Raw genomic sequence first — 19,929 nt, 5'->3', positions numbered from 1 at the left:
CCAGTATTTTACAATACTGGTATTTTACAATACTGTTAAGTATTTTACAGTACTTCTTTCCACTATTTTACAATACCGGCATGACATTCTCAGATGTCTTACCAGTATTGTAAAATTCAAGAAGAAAAAACGAACCAAAATCCAAGCACAAAAATAAACCGTAGAAGAAACTTCTTGTAGGAGCGCTTACTCTCTTGAAATAATAGCTCTCGGTTTACTCTTCAGAAGGGATAGCGAACCTCGCCGTGTCGGGCGAGACACGCGCATTTCCTGCGCATCTGTGAAAAAGCTGTAGCAAGTGACTTTCCCGTTATCTTTCTGTCTTTTGCACACATGGAATTCATGTTTCCTGCCGCCGTGCCCGCTGCCCTGCCGGTCGTGCGGGTCCCGCCCTCGCTTCGGGGAAAGCTAAAAGGGCTAAAACAGCACAGCAAACGTCGGCCGCACGAGGCTCAGCACCCAGCGCGGGCAGGTGTCTGAGCAACCGCGGAAACTTTCTTTTCATTAACGATGAATATACATAATGCATGTGTCTGGGGGCTTTCCGAGCTCAGGGGACAGCTCGCAGCCGGGACAAGCCCGCTCGGGCGGCGCTGGGGGCGTGGGGGTACTTGGGGGGGCTGCTGCGCGCCCCGCTGCGCGCCCCGCGGGGCTCCGCGTGCGTCAAGCGGGCACTGGCGTCAGAGCCGCCGGGCGCGGAGCGGCGGGGAGGGGGCAGCGGGAGCCGGGGGGAAGAGGGGAAAGGAGGGGGAGGAGGAGGAGGAGGAGGAGGAGGAGGAGGAGGAGGAAGAGGAGGAGGGAGGCGATGGCGGCACCGCCGTGACATCACCCCGCGGCTTATATAGTTGGGGAAGGGTCCGGGTTCCCTGTCTAGTGCCTGCGGCCGCACGCCAGCACGCTACCGAGGGCGCGGAGCGGCTCTCTCTCTGTGTCTGTCTGTCTCTCTCTCCGTCTCTCCCCAGGATTTATGGACTTTACTTTCTAGAGAGTGGCGCGGCAAGGATGAGAGCCCAGCTGGTGTGCGTGGTGCTTCTGGCCTTGGCCTCCTGCAGCCTCTGCTCAGGTAAGTCCCCGCCGCGCCCGAACACGGAGCCTCCCTGGCCCCTGGCAGCAGCCGGCCCCTAGGCGCGCCTGCCCCCTCCAGCGGGATCGGACGCAACGAGGTACCCATGAGCTGCCCCGGTAACAGGGTCTGGCCAGCATCGTATTTTCTGTCACTCTCCTAACTTTCTCCCTTCCTGTACGATGTTGCGCCCCACAGCATCACTGCCGTGGTTGTTAGTGTAGAGTAGTCATTGAGAAACACACGCTGGTGTAGACTGTCCACTTAATTATGCTGCCTCATTTGATTTTTGCTGAATACCATGTATTACCAAGCTATCATATATACTGTATTTTCTGCAACATGTATTAATATCTCCCATAGTCCAAATCAACATGACTACATATCCATTGTAGTCACTTTTTAGTAGCTGAAGTACAATTTTAAGATTCTGGAGAAAAAAAAAAAAAGCTAGTTACTGTACCAAAATGATGACAAAAACTGCTGGTCACAAAGATGCTGATCACACAACAGGAAGTTAAATGTAAGTGTATTTCTTTTCCATGACCAGTTACTTTAGAAACACACAAAAAAGGGCCATATATGAAAATGCACTGCCTTCTCATTTGGAAAATGACATAGCTGTGCCATTTAGGTCCCCTGCTTTTGTGAAAAAACAAAACAAAAAAAAAACAGGTGTACAGCCACAGATATGGGGCAGAATAGGTTTTAAAATCCACTCTAACTTGCAAATGACTGCCATCTGTAACTCCACAGAATGTAAAGAGTAAATTTACAAATGGCTTTATTTTTGAGCTTCAGTGTTCAGGAAGACTCAGAATTCCCCTCTTTGGATGCAAGTTACCAATTTGCATTTCCCCAGAGAAGAAAAATGTAACATACTTAATATCTGTATTTTGACACAACTTAAGCATTATTGTTTTGTGTATTTTAGGGAGTTGATGATCTTAGTGACAGGACTTAATATTTATTACTTTCTCCCCATATATCTAAAGCTTTTTAAATAAAGGCATTAATAGTATTTTCAGTGAGGCAGTATAGAATTCATAAGCCCACTAAAGCCAAAGATTTCAGTGGAAATTATAAGAGGTGCATACAAAAATAAATGAAGTCGTATATGTAACTAACATGATGGTTCATTTGCTAGAAAAACTGAAATTAAATTTAAAAGAGAAATGTCATAGAGAAGCTTGCATGGAAGACCAAATCAATTTTTACTAATACGGACAACCATGTCACAAAGAAAATGATCTTTAGTTTTAATTTCGCTTTGAAAATATCTGCCATCAGGGGAACATATCTTCCTGTAGAACGTAACTATTTCTATAGAACGTAGATACATGAATAGAAGCTATATTTCCTATCAATAATAAATGAATCATTAAAAAGACAACAAAGTGTGTGGATCTTCCTTAGATTTGGACAATAACATGTAATGAGATTTTTTTATTCTTTGCTCTCAGAGCATCTGCTCTTTTTATGCTTTTACTCCTCATCTGTCTCTTTCATTCCTGAATTATCTGGGTGCACCCCCTTTTCCTCCTCCAACCTTTGTTTCATTCTTCACTCTAGCAACAGTCTCTTAAATAATGTCCTCTAAAGTTCTTTTCTCTGTCAAAATGTTTGATACCTATCTATTCAGTGCAGCTTTCCACTTCTGCATCTGTCTTCTACCCTTGACAGTGTGGAAACACCCTTTTATTCTATATGGCATTTAAAAGCCCGAGTGCTGACCAGATGCAAGTTATTTTATTGCTCTCAGCTGATATAACTCAGCACACAACAAATCATAATGCTGTCACACCTGTACTGTTCACCCACTTGCAGGAGCTGCTGCTATCATTAGTAGAAATTCAGCTGCGGTGATCTTTTGCTTCCAGCAGAAAGACATTCAGCTACAGGTGAAGCTGTTAAAAGATTAGGTAACGATGACAATAAGTTGTTCTGTAAGGTATTAGGCTAGAGAGAAATTGCTAGTGAGTTGCTGCAGTACTACTGACCAGTTTTACTCAACAGTTTTGATAACAACTTCAATGCAAAAAGAATGAATGAATGCATTAAGCTAGTAACACAAAGGTGAACGTGAGAATGACTACAGAGGAAAACTGTTATAATGCATAGGAGTTTTTGATGACCTGGATAATAAAAATGGGAAGAAGTACTACTGTGCAAAGTGTAATAGATTAGGAAATAATAAGTTTCCATTGCAATCTCCTTTTAACAGAACCATGGCTGTTGGAAATGTGTGAGGACACATAGGATTTGATCATGCTATCTGACCTTACTCTTATTACAAGATAATAAGTCTTTTCAGCCATGAAAGACAAGAAAAATCCAAAAATGTGTCTGAAAGATACTTCTTTAGCAACTGGAAAACATTACGGTAGTGAAGTAGTAGGATCCCTGATCTAGTTTGTGCTGTGCTGTGTTGAGATCATATCAGGCACAGAGGAGGGTCACTGATGACTTAGGGGACAGGTGGCTATTACGTAGATCAGAGACAGTGTAATGGCTATGAGCATAGCCTTTCAGTGAGGTGTCTGTGGTGTTTCCAGGGGAATGGCTTATGTCTGAAAGACTAAAGTAGGGGCATTGTAGAGGCACAGTGACCCTGCATTTGTTTGATGGTCACCGTATAAAAATACCTTGAAGATCTAAGTAGGGAAGGGTTATGAACATTCTTAAAACCCACACGAGTTGGATAAAAATTAGAGAGGCAGCATGTATAGTGAAGGAGCATATATGTGAGCTGTGAATAAAATTATAAATAGAAATAAATTAGGCTTAAAATTAGAAGAATGTGAATAACCTTTGATAGTTTGGAAGAACTTCCCAAAGAAGAAATGTGGTCGGGGGTGGGTCATCGTGTTACTAAGACTGATCAAGATTGATTTTTAAGAGTATTGTGATAGTTGACTTCCTGTGCTAGCAGAAATCTATCACAGATAAGCACACACACGCATAAAATGTTTCTTATGGTCCTATGTTTTGTAGACAGTAGTAAGATAATGGTTATGATCCCTGAAATTCAGGCTTAAGTAGAATCTATCCACAGATTCTATGGTAGGGTATTACATGCTGATAACATGTATCGTTTTAATAAAACTGAGGCATGGTTTATATTAATATGGAATAAATATCTGTGTAATTTGGTTTTAAATCTATGTAATTGTATTGTTTGGCTTAGGACTGCTGGTATTCTGTGGAACCTAAAAGGCATGTGGAAATTTGTTTCACTTGATTTCTGTAAATATCTCATAATTGAGCTGTGATTGCTGCTTTATTTTCAAGGCAATAGTTCTTCGTTGTGGTTCTGTAGAGCATAAAGCAGAAAAGTTTTTGACTGTTTTCTCTTTTCTACAGCAGTGTTTACTCTCTTGACCGAATCAAGTCTCCACTGAGCTATTAAAAGTCAATTATATTAGTAAAGAAAATTCTAATAATTTTGGTTAGAATACTTTCATTTGGAGTATGCATTATCAAAAGAGCTTGTATCACAAATGCTTGTCTTGCTCAGTTCCCTTATACCAATAAAAATACTCTTAATTTAACCAAGAATAATTGAGGCTGAATTTTGTCAAGTAGCTCAGTTGTCATTGATCTAAATTCTTATTTGCTACTTAGGGAAGTATTATTTGAAAATAAATATCCAGTATCTTCCAAGGTTAGAAGAGGTGACAAATAGTGATTATGAAAATCATACTGATTTTGAATGAGGATGTAGCAGCAGTTCTGTTTAATGGAATGGTTGTTGACCAGTGAACTGAGATTAATGAATCCTTTCATTAGTAATTCCTTCATTTGCATTTCAATAAGCTTGATCCTGCTTTAAAATGTCGTGAGTATCCATTTCAAAATAATGTTACTATTACCTAAAGACTCATCACAGTCCCTTTAGATCACTTTGCTGTACTTCTATTACAGTTTTTATTTTCTTCCAAAACTAATTGAAATATCTAAATACAATTTTCTGAATTCAGATGTCCTGATTTATAATGAAATAATAAACATATGTTACTGATTTATTCCCAGATTCAGAAGAGGAAATGAAAGCATTAGAAGCAGATTTATTGACCAATATGTATACATCAAAGGTAATTATTTTTCCTCTTTTAGTTGATGGCTATGGAGCAAATGAATTCTCATTACAAACCTAGAAGTCTTTACACAAAGTAATAACCTGTGGTCTAGACCTAAAAGTTTAGTGCTAGACATCACTTTGGTGCAAGATTTTCTCAGTTCAAAGGAAATTTAAAGGTGTTGATGTGACACAAAAAATGTTCCTCAGTTTTAGCACTGTTACTTTCATTAAACTGTCAGAAGTGTGTTATATGTAGAGACATAAATTTATAAGAGGAAATGTGTTTCCAATAAGATTATGTATGCTGAAAGCTAAATTAACCTTTAGTCAAATCTGTAAGTGAGATTTTTTTATGCAGAACTTTTTTCTATATGCATATAAAATTAAGACAGTCATGAAGCAAAAGCTGTTAATGCATATGCTGATCTTAGTTTAGGAATTTCATCGTAGTGTTAGTACAAGAACACAGGGAGATGACTATGAAACTATTAATCTGGTAAATGACATTTCCTTGACAAGCGGCCAGACTGAGTGATGTACATGTTATTTAATACAAATAGAAAAAAGTTATGTTCCAAGCTCATGCTGACATAGGTGAAGCAGCAAGTGTTGCACATATGTATTGAACGAGCTGATAGACAAGCACTTTTGCAACACTCTTACTTTCCACAAATGATTTAAAAAATACGGATGTCTAATATTTCTTCAGCAACATACTGAAGAACAAACTCTGAAATGAGTGTTACAGGCTTAAGGTTGAGTGATTTAACTCTTGTTTCTCATGAAGTTCAAGTGCAGCTTGATTTCAGTGGAAAATAAAATGAGACTTTCATTAAAATTTTCAAATAAGGATTCATAAGCTAATGACTAGTCGAATGTTAAGGAGAAAGCCTGCCTGCAATACAGTATTTACTGCATTTGGTTGTGTGAGATTTTTCACAGTAGTCCTTGCTAGAATGAGAAATGAGGCTATAAAGTACATTGTTCGGATCTGGTCTAGAAATTCTTAAGTTCCCACGTTCTTTACTGGCATGGTAGATTCCAAATAAACCTGTTTGCCACTTGCTTCTCTAAGGTAAAGAAAGAATTAATGCAGATTATTTTTCAGAGACAATTTTAAATGTAGGAGGCTGACAAAAATAGTTCTTTCTCTGTGTGCCAAACCATAATGTGTCCTGGGAGAAAACCCTGCAGTTGTTGGTATTTTGGTTACTGGTTGTAGTGGAATTGTGATCCTAACTTTCGCTGCCATCTTCTCTCTCAGCATGCAGTACAATCTCAAGTAACTAAAAATGCCCAAATATAGTACACCAGTTTTATAATATGAAGATGTATGTTATACACTATTGCATGTTGTTTTAAATCATGTATTGGATCTCCTCGTGGTATATACATGTATAACATATAAGACAAGTGACACCTGAAGTAGACAGAAACAGTAGACATATGGCAGAGACACCATTTTAGTTCTAGATTATACCATTTAAATAATCTTTTAATTCATTTAACGTGATGTCCTTTGACATCAAAGTAAGGAATTGTAGAACCACTAAAATGTCTATAAAACTTCTACAAGAGATAGACTACTATTCCGTTCAATAGTAAAATGACTTTTTTTTTTTTTTTTCCTATCGGTTTCTGCTAGTTTTTAGTCTACAACAGAGGTATGGTTCTGATAGGAAAGCCAAATTTTATGATGGTATATATGATAACTGACTTGGTTTTTGCTTGAGATCAAGTTCCAGTTGAGGGCAATTACTTCTGAATTGTATTAATCATCTTTGACACTGACTTGGTTAGCAACAACAAGGGAAATTCAGACAACTTAAATAGACTTAGTGGTTCTCCCCACTAACATGGAGGGGAAAATAACAATAAATAAATTAAAAAAAACCCGAATTGTTTATGAAAACTCAGATCTAAAAATGCAGTAAAGTGGATTAGTACTTATAGTTCTAGTATGTCACAGAAAAGTTCTTCCTAAATAGGTACTTGTATTGGTACTAATGGTATTAAGTCTATCCGAAAATATGGAAATAAGCTTTTTACCACATGGTTTTGATTCTGCAGACTGTTGTCCAGTGCCTGCTGTCCTTTTTGGCCATTCACCCATATGCTAAATACCTCTACAATATTTTTTTTTAAAGGAAATACATACATGCTTATTTTGAACTGTCTTCAAAATTTAATACGGTTTGTCTTTCTCTGCTGTTACACCTCAAAGAAGATAAAGGGATCAAACAAGTCCCTAAAATGCTTTATACATGTATATCTCTTTTCTAAGATAAAATCCAAAGAGGCCTTTGCAAGATTTAGTAACACTACACAACCTGCGGTGTTACAGGTATGAAATTACCTGCTGACTGTGTATTGTATCAAAAAGATAGCTCCATTCCTCCTCCTTAAACGTTCAGATGAAACCAGCATTTACTTGAAGAATGTCCTTAACTCAAACAAGATTGAGATGATATCATTTCAATAAAAAGAAAGGAAGAAAAGCTTTTTTTTGAATAACTTATCATTAGAATATAATGTTGTGATCCCCACTTACGTTAATTTTTTGAAATCTTGGACCCTCTGAGCTTCTTACATTTCTTGGATGCCTTTTCTGACAGTATATGCCAGAAAGTTTAACCTTTGTCAGAGGCAGATGAGGCTACAGCTGCCTAGGAGTTGTTGACTTCATGACTCTGCTTACAAATCATTACATTTAAAGGCATCGGCGTATATCATGGAAGAACTTTGGCTGTAACGGAACTCAATTGATTATCTACTTAAAGAAAGAGAACATTTTTATTATAATTTCTATTGATACATACTGAACAAAATTCAACTACTATTCTGAAGAGGAACCCTTGAAGCACCTGTAGACATGTAGACAATGCAGACCTGTTGAGCCAATACAGTTTGTACTACTGATACTTTTGCATGACTTCAGCAGCATGCTGAGAGATACCTGCACACTCCTGTTAACATTGATGAAAACAAGGAAAATCCCTGCTTTACTCTATGTAGAGGATTTCATGAAACAAAACTAACAACAAGGAAGTATACCAGAAAAAAAAGGCTGCTATGAGGTCTCCCTGGAAAAGAGTTTTCTCTTTTATAGCAGCCTTTCAGTACCCAAAGGGAAAAGTGGGAAAGCGGGAGAGGGACTCTGTCATGGAATGTAGTGATAGGACAAGGGGTAATGTTTTTAAACTAAAAGAAGGTAGGCTTAGATTAGATAAGGAAGAAATTCTTTACTCAGAGTGTGGCGAGGCATTGGAACAGGTTACCTGAAAAAGCTGTGAATGCCTCGTCCCTGGAAATGTTCAAGGCCAGATTGGGCAACCTGGTCTAATGGAAGCCAGGGGGTTCCAACCCCATAACAGGGGTTGGAACTAGATGCTGTTTAAGGTTCCTTCCAATCCAAACTAGTCTATGATCCTATGATTCTATGAAAAAGCACCACAAAAAGCCTTCTGTTCTCAGCCTTATAATACTTCAGGAATTCTGTAAATGAAGTCCAAGTTTTTACCTATATTTTTGGTGTCTTGAGGTTTATTTGGTTATGAATCTGTTTTTCACCTCCTTTCACTAGATAAAGAAAAGAATATTAAAACAAACAAACAACAAACAGAAATGAACTTTTTTATTATTATTTAACACTTAGGAGGTATTAATTACAAAACAGCAACAATAAGTTGTATTAAATAAATTGTATTGGGTTGTCATTCAACCAGAAACAGAAAGAAAAATATATCAGATGTATTATAACTTGGGATTCTCTGTAGTTTTTCATAGGAAAAGACCGTTGTCAAGAAGAAAATATTCTCAAGCTCATTTCAGTTTCTTAATCAATTTTAACTTCACTTTCAACTTCTCAAGATGTAAAAAGGTGTGGGAGATATGACTCTCATATATCAGAGTCATATTTCAGATGCGTGTTCAACAATGGAAATGTCTATATAATATTCACTTCATGAATTCTTTAGCATTAATAATTTTTAAATACTGATTCATCCAGCAGCCTCTCAGATCCCTCCCAGATTATTTTTTTCAAGTTAATCTTCCAAAAAATGTGTTCCTTCTTGACAGATACGAGTTCTTTGATCTCTCGTGGAGGTGTTATAGCAAAACATATCTTGAGCAACTATAGTTGCTATTGCTTAGACCTGTGTGGAAAATATATCACACACTGGAAGTGTACCTGAACATCTGTGTTACAGTCATCTAAAACTATTTTTGCCTTTTTTTTTTCTTTTCCTCCAGTATACCCACCTCAGAGATTTTCCATAACCTATAAAACAAAGCTGTGTGGTTGTTAATGCTTGCTGTAATAGTGGAGTGTATTAGAAAAGTAACATGGCTGCTTTGTTCAGTGAGTGGACATGACCTAGAGAGCTCCATGTTCAGTTAAAAAAAAAAAAAAATGTTCTTAATGCTTTATTGTGTGAGTCTGCAGGAGCGTAAGTCAGAAGCATGTGTACTGAAGTAAAAAAATACTTTGAAGAGATATATGCATGGTATTATTGAGTATTAGACTCTTGACCAATAAAGTATGGTTGCAGACAGCACTGCAAGACTATTTTCCATTAACCTCATAAGTAGCAGCTAAGACCAATTGCATCTAATGGAGGCTGCAGTTTAAGTATTTTACTAATAGAGGGAAGCATTCCTTTAAACAAAGACATGCATCAAGGTAACATAAAATAGAATCTTGTGATCAAAAGTTATTAAAAATTATTCAAGAAGGCATAACGCATTTCCTCATTTCTTTTCTTTTTCAGTCCCATCCATTGAACTTGGTTTCAACTTAAAATTCTCACTTGTTCACATAGCACTGTCCCTAGATTTAATTCTTCATTGCAATTTAACTAGTTCATATTTCTTTCATATACCCAAGAGAAAGAATTGTATTGGAAAAGTCACCTCGTTTAGTATGAAAAGCTCCATGGTTTTGCATTTCACAAATATTTTAAAACAGACCAAAGATTTTGAAATTGCAGTGCACACTTGCTCTTTTTGCTAATTTAACTATTGTTAATTAAATTAGGCATTCTGTAAAGAGGTTAAGTTTGTTTTGAACCTGCCACATCTTTTCAAATAATTAAACAGACAAATTTCTGGAATGGAGCACCTGAATGGGACAGCAGATGAGCTGAAACAATGCAGAACCTTCTGAATAAAATTTGGGATTTGTTTTCTTCTTATCCTCAGAACAAAATACTGCTTGTTTTCTGAGCCATGTCAGGAAGCTAAGAACACAGCAGTTGTATCAAAGGACTAAATTACTGTCATTCTGAAATGCATGTGTATATCAGATATATACTGAAGTAATGATTAAAGACAAAAGGGTATTTCTTTCAACTAATGATACTATTGATGAGAGCCTTTCTTGTTTCTTGTTCACTTCTCTGTATTTTTCTTTTCTCTCAAAAAATAGTAGCAAATGTGCACAAATCTTACATATAATACCTCTTCGTTAGGAAATTGATTTGAAGAAACAACAGGTTGTGTGATTACCAAATGTTCAACTAGGTGAGAACTGCATTCACACTCTCAGTTAATGCTGTTGGTTAGTAAAAAGCAATGCCTGTATTAATGCAATAACCATATTTAATTTGGTACATCCAGGAAAAGAAACTACATTTTAGTTCATTAGTACAGTGTAATTCTAATGTACTCCGCAAGGAAACCCTTGCCAGTAATAAACAGAAATTTACTCTTTGGCTTTTGATTGGAGATTGCTATGTCACCAGTTCCAGTTGAAGGAAACTAGTCTCAGTAAGTAGTAAACTAATACCCATCAACAGGAGAAATACAATTTGGAAGAAATAATTAATAGTGTGAGAAAGAAAGTGGCAAAGAAAACAGCAGTGAGTGAGGTAGGCATTATTTTTTTCACTCTATTTTTTTTTTCCATTGATAATCAAAGCTAAAGAAAACTACTACCACAGTTGTTTGAAAAAAATATTAATAGAAAGTAAAAATGTTTTTTTTTATATGTTTTTAAAGGTTTTAAAAGATAAATAGCTCCTAAATAATGTAAAGTATTGGATTAAGCAAAAATTGTCACAAACCATGGTGAAATTTCTGTTTATTTTTGTCTTTCTGTAACAACTCTGAAATGGTTCATTACGGACCACCCAAAAACAGTTGGTCTCAGTTTTTCAGTCCAGCCACAAAATCAGGAATACTTTGTTTGCACAACTCTATTTCATCTTTGCTCCACCTTTAACAAAGTTCCTAGACCTTCTATACACATCTCTCATGTTCATCCTAACTCTCGAGTATCCAAAAATCCTGGGGCTTACAAATTCCATAACATCAGATCCAGCCTCATTAGACAGCTTGCCTTGAAGCAGGGGCTCCGTCCTTTTCTTGGGGAATTTTGAAATGACTGGTATTCGTTCTGAACTGGGGAGGAGTTTCTAGTTAACCACAAGCATTCGGCTTGGAATCTGGCACTGGGAATTTATCCAGAAGTCCTGACTCATTGTCCTGACTTACACCTATGAATTTATATTATATTAATTTATATTCCTGTTTTTGTTTGCACCTGTGTATAATGACTGTGAAATGCTACCATTCTGGTTTGGTAGCAGTTTACTTTAACATCACATATATCTACCTTGAGGGTAAGGCAGTGGGGAAACAGACTTTGTGTTTTTAATAAAGGAGTTGTCCTAACTTCTGCACTCTCTAATTATTGTATTAAAGTTGGGCAGATGAAAAGGACTTCAAACAAACAAACTTGTTCATACCAAAATGCTTGAATGTCACACATTACTCAAAACAAACCAAAAATTGTATATTTGGTTACATTAAGTAGAGGGTATTTGTATTTTCAGATTAACAGAGCAAAACTTCCTTACTGGAAAATGACCCTGTTAAATGTCTGCAATCTTGTCAACAACATGAACAACCAAGTGGGGGAAACAGTAGAGGCAGATGAAGATCTCATTTCAGGAAGACAGTTCCCTGCTGGTCTGGATGGCTTCAGCTTGGAAGCAATGCTGACAGTATATCAACTCCAGAAAGTTTGCCACAGCAGAGCCTTTCAGCATTGGGAGGTAAAATGTCACAAATGCAAGTTTCAATGCCTATTACGCTTTTGTGGTCCCTTTGTCTTCACAGTGATCTTTTAAAATCCATACCCTATGCATTTCAAGCCTTGTGTGTTCTTGGCTTAAATCACTCCTGTTATATTGTCTAAACTTTCCCTACCTTTATGATATTCTGTAATACCTAATACCTCTAATATGCCTGTTAGTGAAAGGGTTGTGAATTAATACAGTTTTTCAAGAGCTGGATGCCTGTTTTGGATAAAGATGCATGCACATATGTGAAGTATTCTTAACTACATAATTTCTCCAGTCTTCATAGCCATTCCAGGGAACCAACCAAACAAGTGGCAGTGAACCAGAGCACAAAATTAAAATCTGCTTAACACACATGAAATAACTGTATAGTTATTCAGGCATAACTAAATGTAGGCAGAGTTTCTGTTAAACCCTTCAAGGCCCTGAGACAAACTGGATTCAAAATACATGGACACATTCCTATGTATACATGTAATTTTACCAGGTACTCTGGACTTATCATTGCTAGGAAACCAGAAACAAGGGAATCCTGCTTTCCTGTTCTCCCACACCTAAAGATTGCTAATCCTAAATAGTGATTGTTTTTAGTCCACCTGTCATATGTACCTTAGTGCAATGGTCACATGAAGAACACTTAACACTGATACATATTGCATTAAAAGTTATTTTTTGTAGTATCACTACCCACTTTTCGGCAAAACCAAGTTTCTTCAGATGTTACAGATACATGGGCAGTGTGACTGAGCCCTTTTGCTTGCTGAATCACACCTCTATATTTGCTTATTCTCAATGTTTCATATCAGCTGGGATGGCCAATACAAAAGTCTGCAGTCTCTGAGAACCAGTTTTCTGAGGACTCCATTGTTTGCTGAAAAAGAGCTACCATAGCATTGACCACATGCAATAGCCTGTAACTTAATCACAGCTCCTGCAATAACAATTGCATCACTTTTTGTGGTGGTTGGGAAGCACAACTCCTAATCACTAATGTGAAATTAAAAAAGGGTATTTGTTAGTTTCAGCAGAATTTAAATATCACTTCCATAGGATTCACCAAATCAGTAGCCTGATACTAGGTTAGATCTGAGTTTGGGGCTTATAATGCTCTCAAGGAATTGATAATTTTCATTATCAAAAACCACTGATACCATTCTGTGTTTTCTGACATCCTACAGTTACTTCAACAAGATGCTTATGATCTAGAGAACTCAAGCCAAGAAAAGGAAATAATGAAAAGAAAAAATCCCTATATTCTGAAGAGGCAACTACATGTGAACAAAGCTAGAAGACCATACATACTCAAGAGAAGTTCATATTACTGATGCAGCAGAGGAAAACAATGTGTATTTAGTTTATAGGTAACTGTGTGTTATGGTTATCTTATTTAGATCTAAAATTATACTTGTGTGAAAATATACTATGAAAAATCATCAAGATGACAACATAACTGTGTCTTTTTTTTTGTTGTTGTTGGTTCCAATGGCTATTTCTTGATTGTGATTTTTTCCTACTTGAAATTAATTGGATCAATACATTTGCAAATAAATCTAGTTTCTAAGCATGATGTATTGCACACTACTGAAATTTCAACATATTTCCAACAATACAGTGTTTTTCCTATTTTTGCACACTGACATACATGAAGGAAATTGATATTGTCCATACACCTGACTGAGAATCTCAACAATTTTGTGTTATGGAAACTTGTTCTTGGAACACCTCAAACATATATATGCTTTCAAGTTTTTATATAATACAATATTCAGAACTGCTGCAATATTTTACAGATTGGCCAATTTAAATTATTAGAGATTAGGTCTAAGTAAGGAAATATGGTCAAATATGGTCAAATATTAAATGGCAATTTCAAAATTCATATTTAAAACAGCCTGCTTGTAAGTGAATTTAAGTTCTTGATTCCTGACTTGCCATAATTTAAGAAAATGCATTAATGAGACTTTAAAAAAGTATGCTAATGAGAACAAAGCCAGGTATGCTTCAGAATCTCATGTAATGTTGATTAAATAAGGAAAAAAGTTTATTAAATCAGTAAAATAATTTATGGTGTTTACCTAATTTATGAGTGCTTAGGAAAAAAATAAAAACAAAAAAATAAAAGATGATTCATGCTCCTGTGGTATTGCTGGAAAATTCACTATACTAATCCAGTTATATGAGAAATTTGGGAAAAAATATTTAAAAGAGGAATTAAAATTAGAACTTCTTACATTTACTATTGAAAGCTATTTCCCTCTACAAAGCTCCCTCCCTCTACAAATCTGCAATAACAACAGGTAGTTTGGGCAGCTGAAGATAGTCTTGGAATGCCAATGGGAAGCTCCCATCATGGAAAAAAAAAAAAAAAAAAAAAAAAAGTATTTTCAAGTGGTAAATTCTCAAGTACCACCTGAAACTCACACACTACTGAGCTCCATGTGTCTAATCCCTACATCAGATGTGGGATCTCAGTGCTCCTGGATTCCAGTCTGGAAGAAAACCATTTGAACTGGGGGAAACAACAACAGTTAAAATAGAGAAAGAGTTTGTGACCTATGAAGGCTTGATGCTCGGACCAGGAGACAAAAAGTGGGAACAGACATTGCTTTTGAAGCCTACCTGTTTTCTGTTTGAGGTATTTCTTCAAAATGTTCCAAAAAATGTCAAAAATCCCACAGAGAATTACCAAGTCATGTCACAGGTCATATTTTCTGACAATTACTATTAAACATATAGAGGGATGAGTAGCATGAAAAAATACACTGCTACCAATGGTTATACCAACTTTGTTACATGGGCAAGAATTTTATTTATTTTTAATCTTTTTACTGTAAAATGTATTTTCACTACACTAAAGCTACTTCTATTTCCTTTTCCCACTGCAAATGTTACCAGTTTATAGAATAGCCATTAAATGCATGCATTCACAAGATACAACTGAGCATGCACTAATTACTATAATCATTATAATTTGAACAGAGCAAAGTAATTAAGCACATTTGGCCTCAATGGTTTAAATGCTTAATGTGTTTAAGAGCTTCACTTAAATACGGTTCTAGTAGATTAATTTCTTTTTATTTGTTTGTTTGTTTTTGTGAAACAATTGTAGAATTCAACTGGAGACACAGTGTGCTCTTAAGTGAGAAACACTGCTCTTTCCAAAAACCTACAGGCTCTGTTCTATTATAGATAACTTACATTCTAAATTAGCTGTTGATCTGAAGTAACAGAGCAGAATGGAGTTTGATGGAGTTTGTTCAAAAATTCACTGCAAGTAATATATGGGGGGAAAGGGAAGGGAAGGGAAGGGAAGGGAAGGGAAGGGAAGGGAAGGGAAGGGAAGGGAAGGGAAGGGAAGGGAAGGGAAGGGAAGGGAAGGGAAGGGAAGGGAAGGAAATCTTGCCATGGTACTTTTCTCTGTGTATTCATTTTAAGAGTGTAAGAGTTTAAAAAATATATAATTATGTGGTTGTCATCTGAGAGAAAAAAAGCACACACCTGTGTTTCATTTGAGGATCTCAATGTTCGTTAAAGGATTCCACCCTTAACTAGTACCCTACCTTCAAGTGGAAATTACACTCTGACTCTGTGCTCGCTCTTTGCAAGGCACAGATTATCTAGATTGACTGTCAGAAAATGGCTTAAAATAACCCATTTACTTTCAGCACAGTGTGAATCCACACATGGTCAGCTATTGTGTGTCACTGGAGGAGGTAGATCTTATAGTGTGACAGGAGGTAGCTCGTTAAAATGTTCCCTAGCATTTGATGGAGGTGTTCAGGGATCTGTCAGAGTAATGTCATCCAGAGTGAAAGGAAGTCCTAACTAAATGAGGAAACAATATTCATAACTGGTCAGTAAAGTCAATGCTGGTATTTCAGGTTGTTGTTCACTGGTGAAAAGCAAATATAACAGCATTAAAATGTTAGAAAACACACTGAAAACACATTATTAAGCCAGATAAACAGAGCTGTAAAAGGATGTTTTAATGTCTGGGGGCCCCTTATTTTCTTGAAATCTCATTTGACTTCTAACTGTTCTTGTTTCCTGCTAATCTAACTCCTATGGAATTTCAGTCTTCCTTTAACCCTCCTTTTCAGATGATTCATGCATTAAAAATATAATAATAATAATAACTAGGCAGGCACATTTGTCTCTATTTAGCCCATTCTTTAAGTGGGATCCTTGGCCCTAGTTGTGCACTGCCTGTGAAGAACATGCTGTATTTGCAGCAACAATGAGCACTGAAAGAACTTCAAGGCAGTAGAGACCCTCACAATATGCAAAGATTTGTAAATTCAGACAGCTTTTTTCCCACTATACCTCAAAATTGATTTAAGTTTAAAAATGTTGGTGTGAAGACATTAACTCAGATTGTCTCCTTGGCTTAAATAAATTCCTCTTGATGTGGACAGGTGTGTTTTACAGAGATATGTGCTCTCTGTCTCCACAGAGAACATTTTTTCCTACATAGTCCATCAATCATGTTTATATGAAGTTTATAGATGAATAATTACACCAGTTATTTAGAAATTTTATTATTTCTTGTATTCCTCAGATATTGGATATTGTCATGTGTACCAACTGCATAAACCTCTTAGCTGTTTCTAATGTAGCATTTAAATTAACTAAAATTTAACTTGATATGACATACGTTCGAATAGCTACAATCTGTAGTCTCAAAAATGTCCTAAATAAGAAAAGTTAAGCATAGAGAAGCACATAATTTATCATCTCTAAATCATATATTTCTTAGCTCTTCTTTAGAAGAAACAACATTTAAAAGTAATTGTTACTCTTCTCAAGGTTAAATTTGTGGTGATAAAATAGCTTTCCTGAGTCATATTTGTGGTATATTATAAAATCTGTTGTTTTCTGTCTGTCATGAGTCTAAGCTTAGTTTTAGGTTTCAGGTAAAAGTTCAATGGCTGTGTTGTAAACAGAGTGAATGAAATTTGGAGTTTCCTTATGAAAATAGACAATTGATTTAATTTTATGATGTGTGATTGTAGCTGTGTATCATACTCTACTCTTAAGTAACAAACATCACAGTCATGATAATTTGGTCTTGTTCTTTAGTCTTTTCCCCAAGATTAGTTATCAGTTTGTACTGTACAGTATCAAACTGAAGATGCAAACTACTACTGTACTTGAAAGTAGAAATGCACAACCAGGAGCAGGTTCTCCTGAAATTCTCCAGGGTTCCAGACCAATCATTGATGTTCTCCACATCCCAAATATTAGGCTGACTATAGGCAGTCATAAAACAACAGTTGCAGAAAACCTGCAGAACTCGTACCTTGCTATCCAAATAGCAAAGGAAGTGGAGGGAGACATTGATGTCCAGTAAGAACCTGGGAAATAAGATTTTAATAACTGCAAATCTGAACAAATCAATAAATAAAATAAAAAGCCATGAATGAGGCTGCAAAATCTGCAAAGTTGAATAAAGGATCCCAACATATAAATAAAGTAATAATAGATTTCCAAATATTTTTATTGCCCTCCCTTTACTGCACTACCAGGTTGCATCTGAATCGTGTGTTTAAGCTTTGAGAACAATAAGAGCTAAAACATATTTGATTGCCTTTTCTCATTGCTACTGAAATTTGATTTTTTTCATCCAATCTCTTGAATCTAGCAGGTGGCACCTTAAGACACTTTTAAGTACCTCATTGGCAGGCAACCTCCAGCTGGCTAAAATTAATGACTCCTTTGAAGTAGCAATATGGGGAAACAGCATGGGAAGCATTCAGGAGATTTTGGAGAGAGGTCAGATATTAAGAAACATAAAGCCTTCAGAAGCTGCTAATTGCCCAACTAAGACTTGCTGTTTCCAAGTAGATGAGAGTGCACATGTACTCCTGAGGAGTCTCAGGAGACTCCTCAGATCCCATCTTACAGAGGGAAGAGGTAGGACTACAGATAATTGCATTTGAATTATGAAGGAATAGCAGTTGTTCACCTGATATTCACAGTGTTGTGACCTTATAGCATACCAGGCATACCAGGCTGTTTTGAGTCAAAAGATACAATGCAGTATTAAACTAGCATTGTTTTCAAGCCACTAAGATCAACTGAGAGAAATAAAAGTTAATAAGAATCCTCTTAACCGTTTTACTCTTGAAATTCAGCTGTAGGAGTGCTTTGTAGGATATGATTCTCTTACATCTACGTAAGGTGCTCCTTGGATAGTCTACACGTTTCTTCTATGAATGCCTGGCAACAGCCTGATGTAGTATCTAAGCTGCTTAGCAAAGTGTTAATAGTATGTGAATGAAAAACTGCTGTCACGTTTATGCTAGCAAATTTGATCTTGAGGATAGATTGGAGATTAAAAAACAAATAACAACAACAACAAAACTATTGCAGGTTTTACTGATTCATCATTAAAAAAAAATCCAAGCGCATAACAGATAATATAATCTTATATTTTATAATGTAATATATTTATTATTTATTTCCATGAAGTATTTAACTCAAGGCCTAAATAAATGTGCGCACACACACACACACAAAGCACTGTATTGTGAATGATTTTCTTAATGGAAGCTGTCCATAGAGCAATATGACTTCGGAATCATTTTGTCTGAACTGAATGGTGTGGTTCCTCCATTATTTTTTTTCCAAAACAGTAATGTTTTTAAAAATGTAAAGACAAGTGTTGTAGAACATAATATTGTAAAGCCTTTTATTGGAAAGTAAAAATAATTTAGTTAACTAAATGAGTAATCCTTATGGCTAAAAACCAATTATCTTTCTCCAAAAAATGGAGATTAAATATATCCAATTTTACTTCAGTTACAGAGAAGATATTAGAAACAATTTACTTAATTATTCTTGCATGAATTAAATAACTTGGTTATTTTTGAGTGCTACCAAACCCTTAGGGAAGTTGTATAACCTGTATACTGCAGTTGTTGTGTTTTAGTATCTTATTTACTGATCTTTTAAATAAAGAGCTGTTTGGAACAGGCAACATGCCTTTTATTCTGTGAAGAAAAAAAAAGAAGTAGGAATCAAAAGAATATTAACAAGAGAAGCAAAGGTATATGTGTATGTGGTCATGAAGAGAGGATGATTAAGATTATTCTGAAATTTGCAGCAAAGAGTATGTGGATATGTAACTGTATAATAATAAGGTACATTGATAGTCTTCCAGTTTACCACAGAAATAGGTAATGATGACACACATTTCTGAATGATTATCTTTAATATGCAGAAGACACCAAAGTACTAAGATTGCAACTGGTTTTGAAGCTGAAATCCTTGGTGAATACTTAACTGCTGTTTTCCTCAAACTTTCCCACTTACCAAAGGCAACTTTTCAGTGTAGTGAAGTTGAGAGTTAATATTCCAAGATCCTGCCTGTGGAGACTTTGGGAATTATGAACATTATAGATAGATAGATAGATAGATACCTTTGTGATTTTTTAGATTTCTCTGTTAGACACTTCTACTGAAACGATCTGTAAGAAAACAAGCAAGTGGGAAATAAAACGCAGACAAAGAAGGGTCTTAATGGGAAAATGTGGGAAGATATTACCTGGGTATTCCTTCTGTCTGGCTCTGTTGTAGTTGAAGACCAGTAGGCAGCTAAACACCACCCAGTCACTCTCTAACTCATCATCGCTCTCTAACTCTCCCTCATCAACAGAACAGGGGGAGAAAATACAATGGAAATCCACATGGGGTGAGAT

At 36.2% G+C, this 19,929-nt stretch overlaps 1 protein-coding gene across 1 annotated transcript; it reads left to right on the top strand.

Moving 5' to 3' along the window:
• Positions 1-318: 318 nt before the first annotated feature.
• On the top strand, positions 319-14,355 carry NTS (neurotensin). The gene is made up of 5 exons (XM_005018398.6): positions 319-472; positions 986-1,063; positions 5,096-5,157; positions 11,981-12,202; positions 13,408-14,355. The coding sequence occupies exons 1-5, from the start codon at positions 334-336 to the stop codon at positions 13,552-13,554; spliced, it is 648 nt and encodes a 215-aa protein (XP_005018455.4). The 5' UTR covers positions 319-333; the 3' UTR covers positions 13,555-14,355.
• Positions 14,356-19,929: the final 5,574 nt, after the last annotated feature.

Source organism: Anas platyrhynchos, chromosome 1, assembly GCF_047663525.1.
Source record: "Anas platyrhynchos isolate ZD024472 breed Pekin duck chromosome 1, IASCAAS_PekinDuck_T2T, whole genome shotgun sequence".
NCBI lineage: Eukaryota > Metazoa > Chordata > Aves > Anseriformes > Anatidae > Anas > Anas platyrhynchos.
The sequence above is the reverse complement of the archived record's forward strand: the minus strand, read 5'-3'. Positions and strand labels throughout refer to the sequence as shown.

Excerpts from the sequence above, each read along its gene's own strand:
- NTS (XM_005018398.6), top strand. The coding sequence starts at position 334 with ATGGAATTCATGTTTCCTGCCGCCGTGCCCGCTGCCCTGCCGGTCGTG. Across the intron at positions 473-985 it reads TCAGCACCCAGCGCGGGCAG|AGAGTGGCGCGGCAAGGATG; the intron begins GTGTCTGAGCAA and ends TTTACTTTCTAG. Across the intron at positions 1,064-5,095 it reads CTCCTGCAGCCTCTGCTCAG|ATTCAGAAGAGGAAATGAAA; the intron begins GTAAGTCCCCGC and ends ATTTATTCCCAG.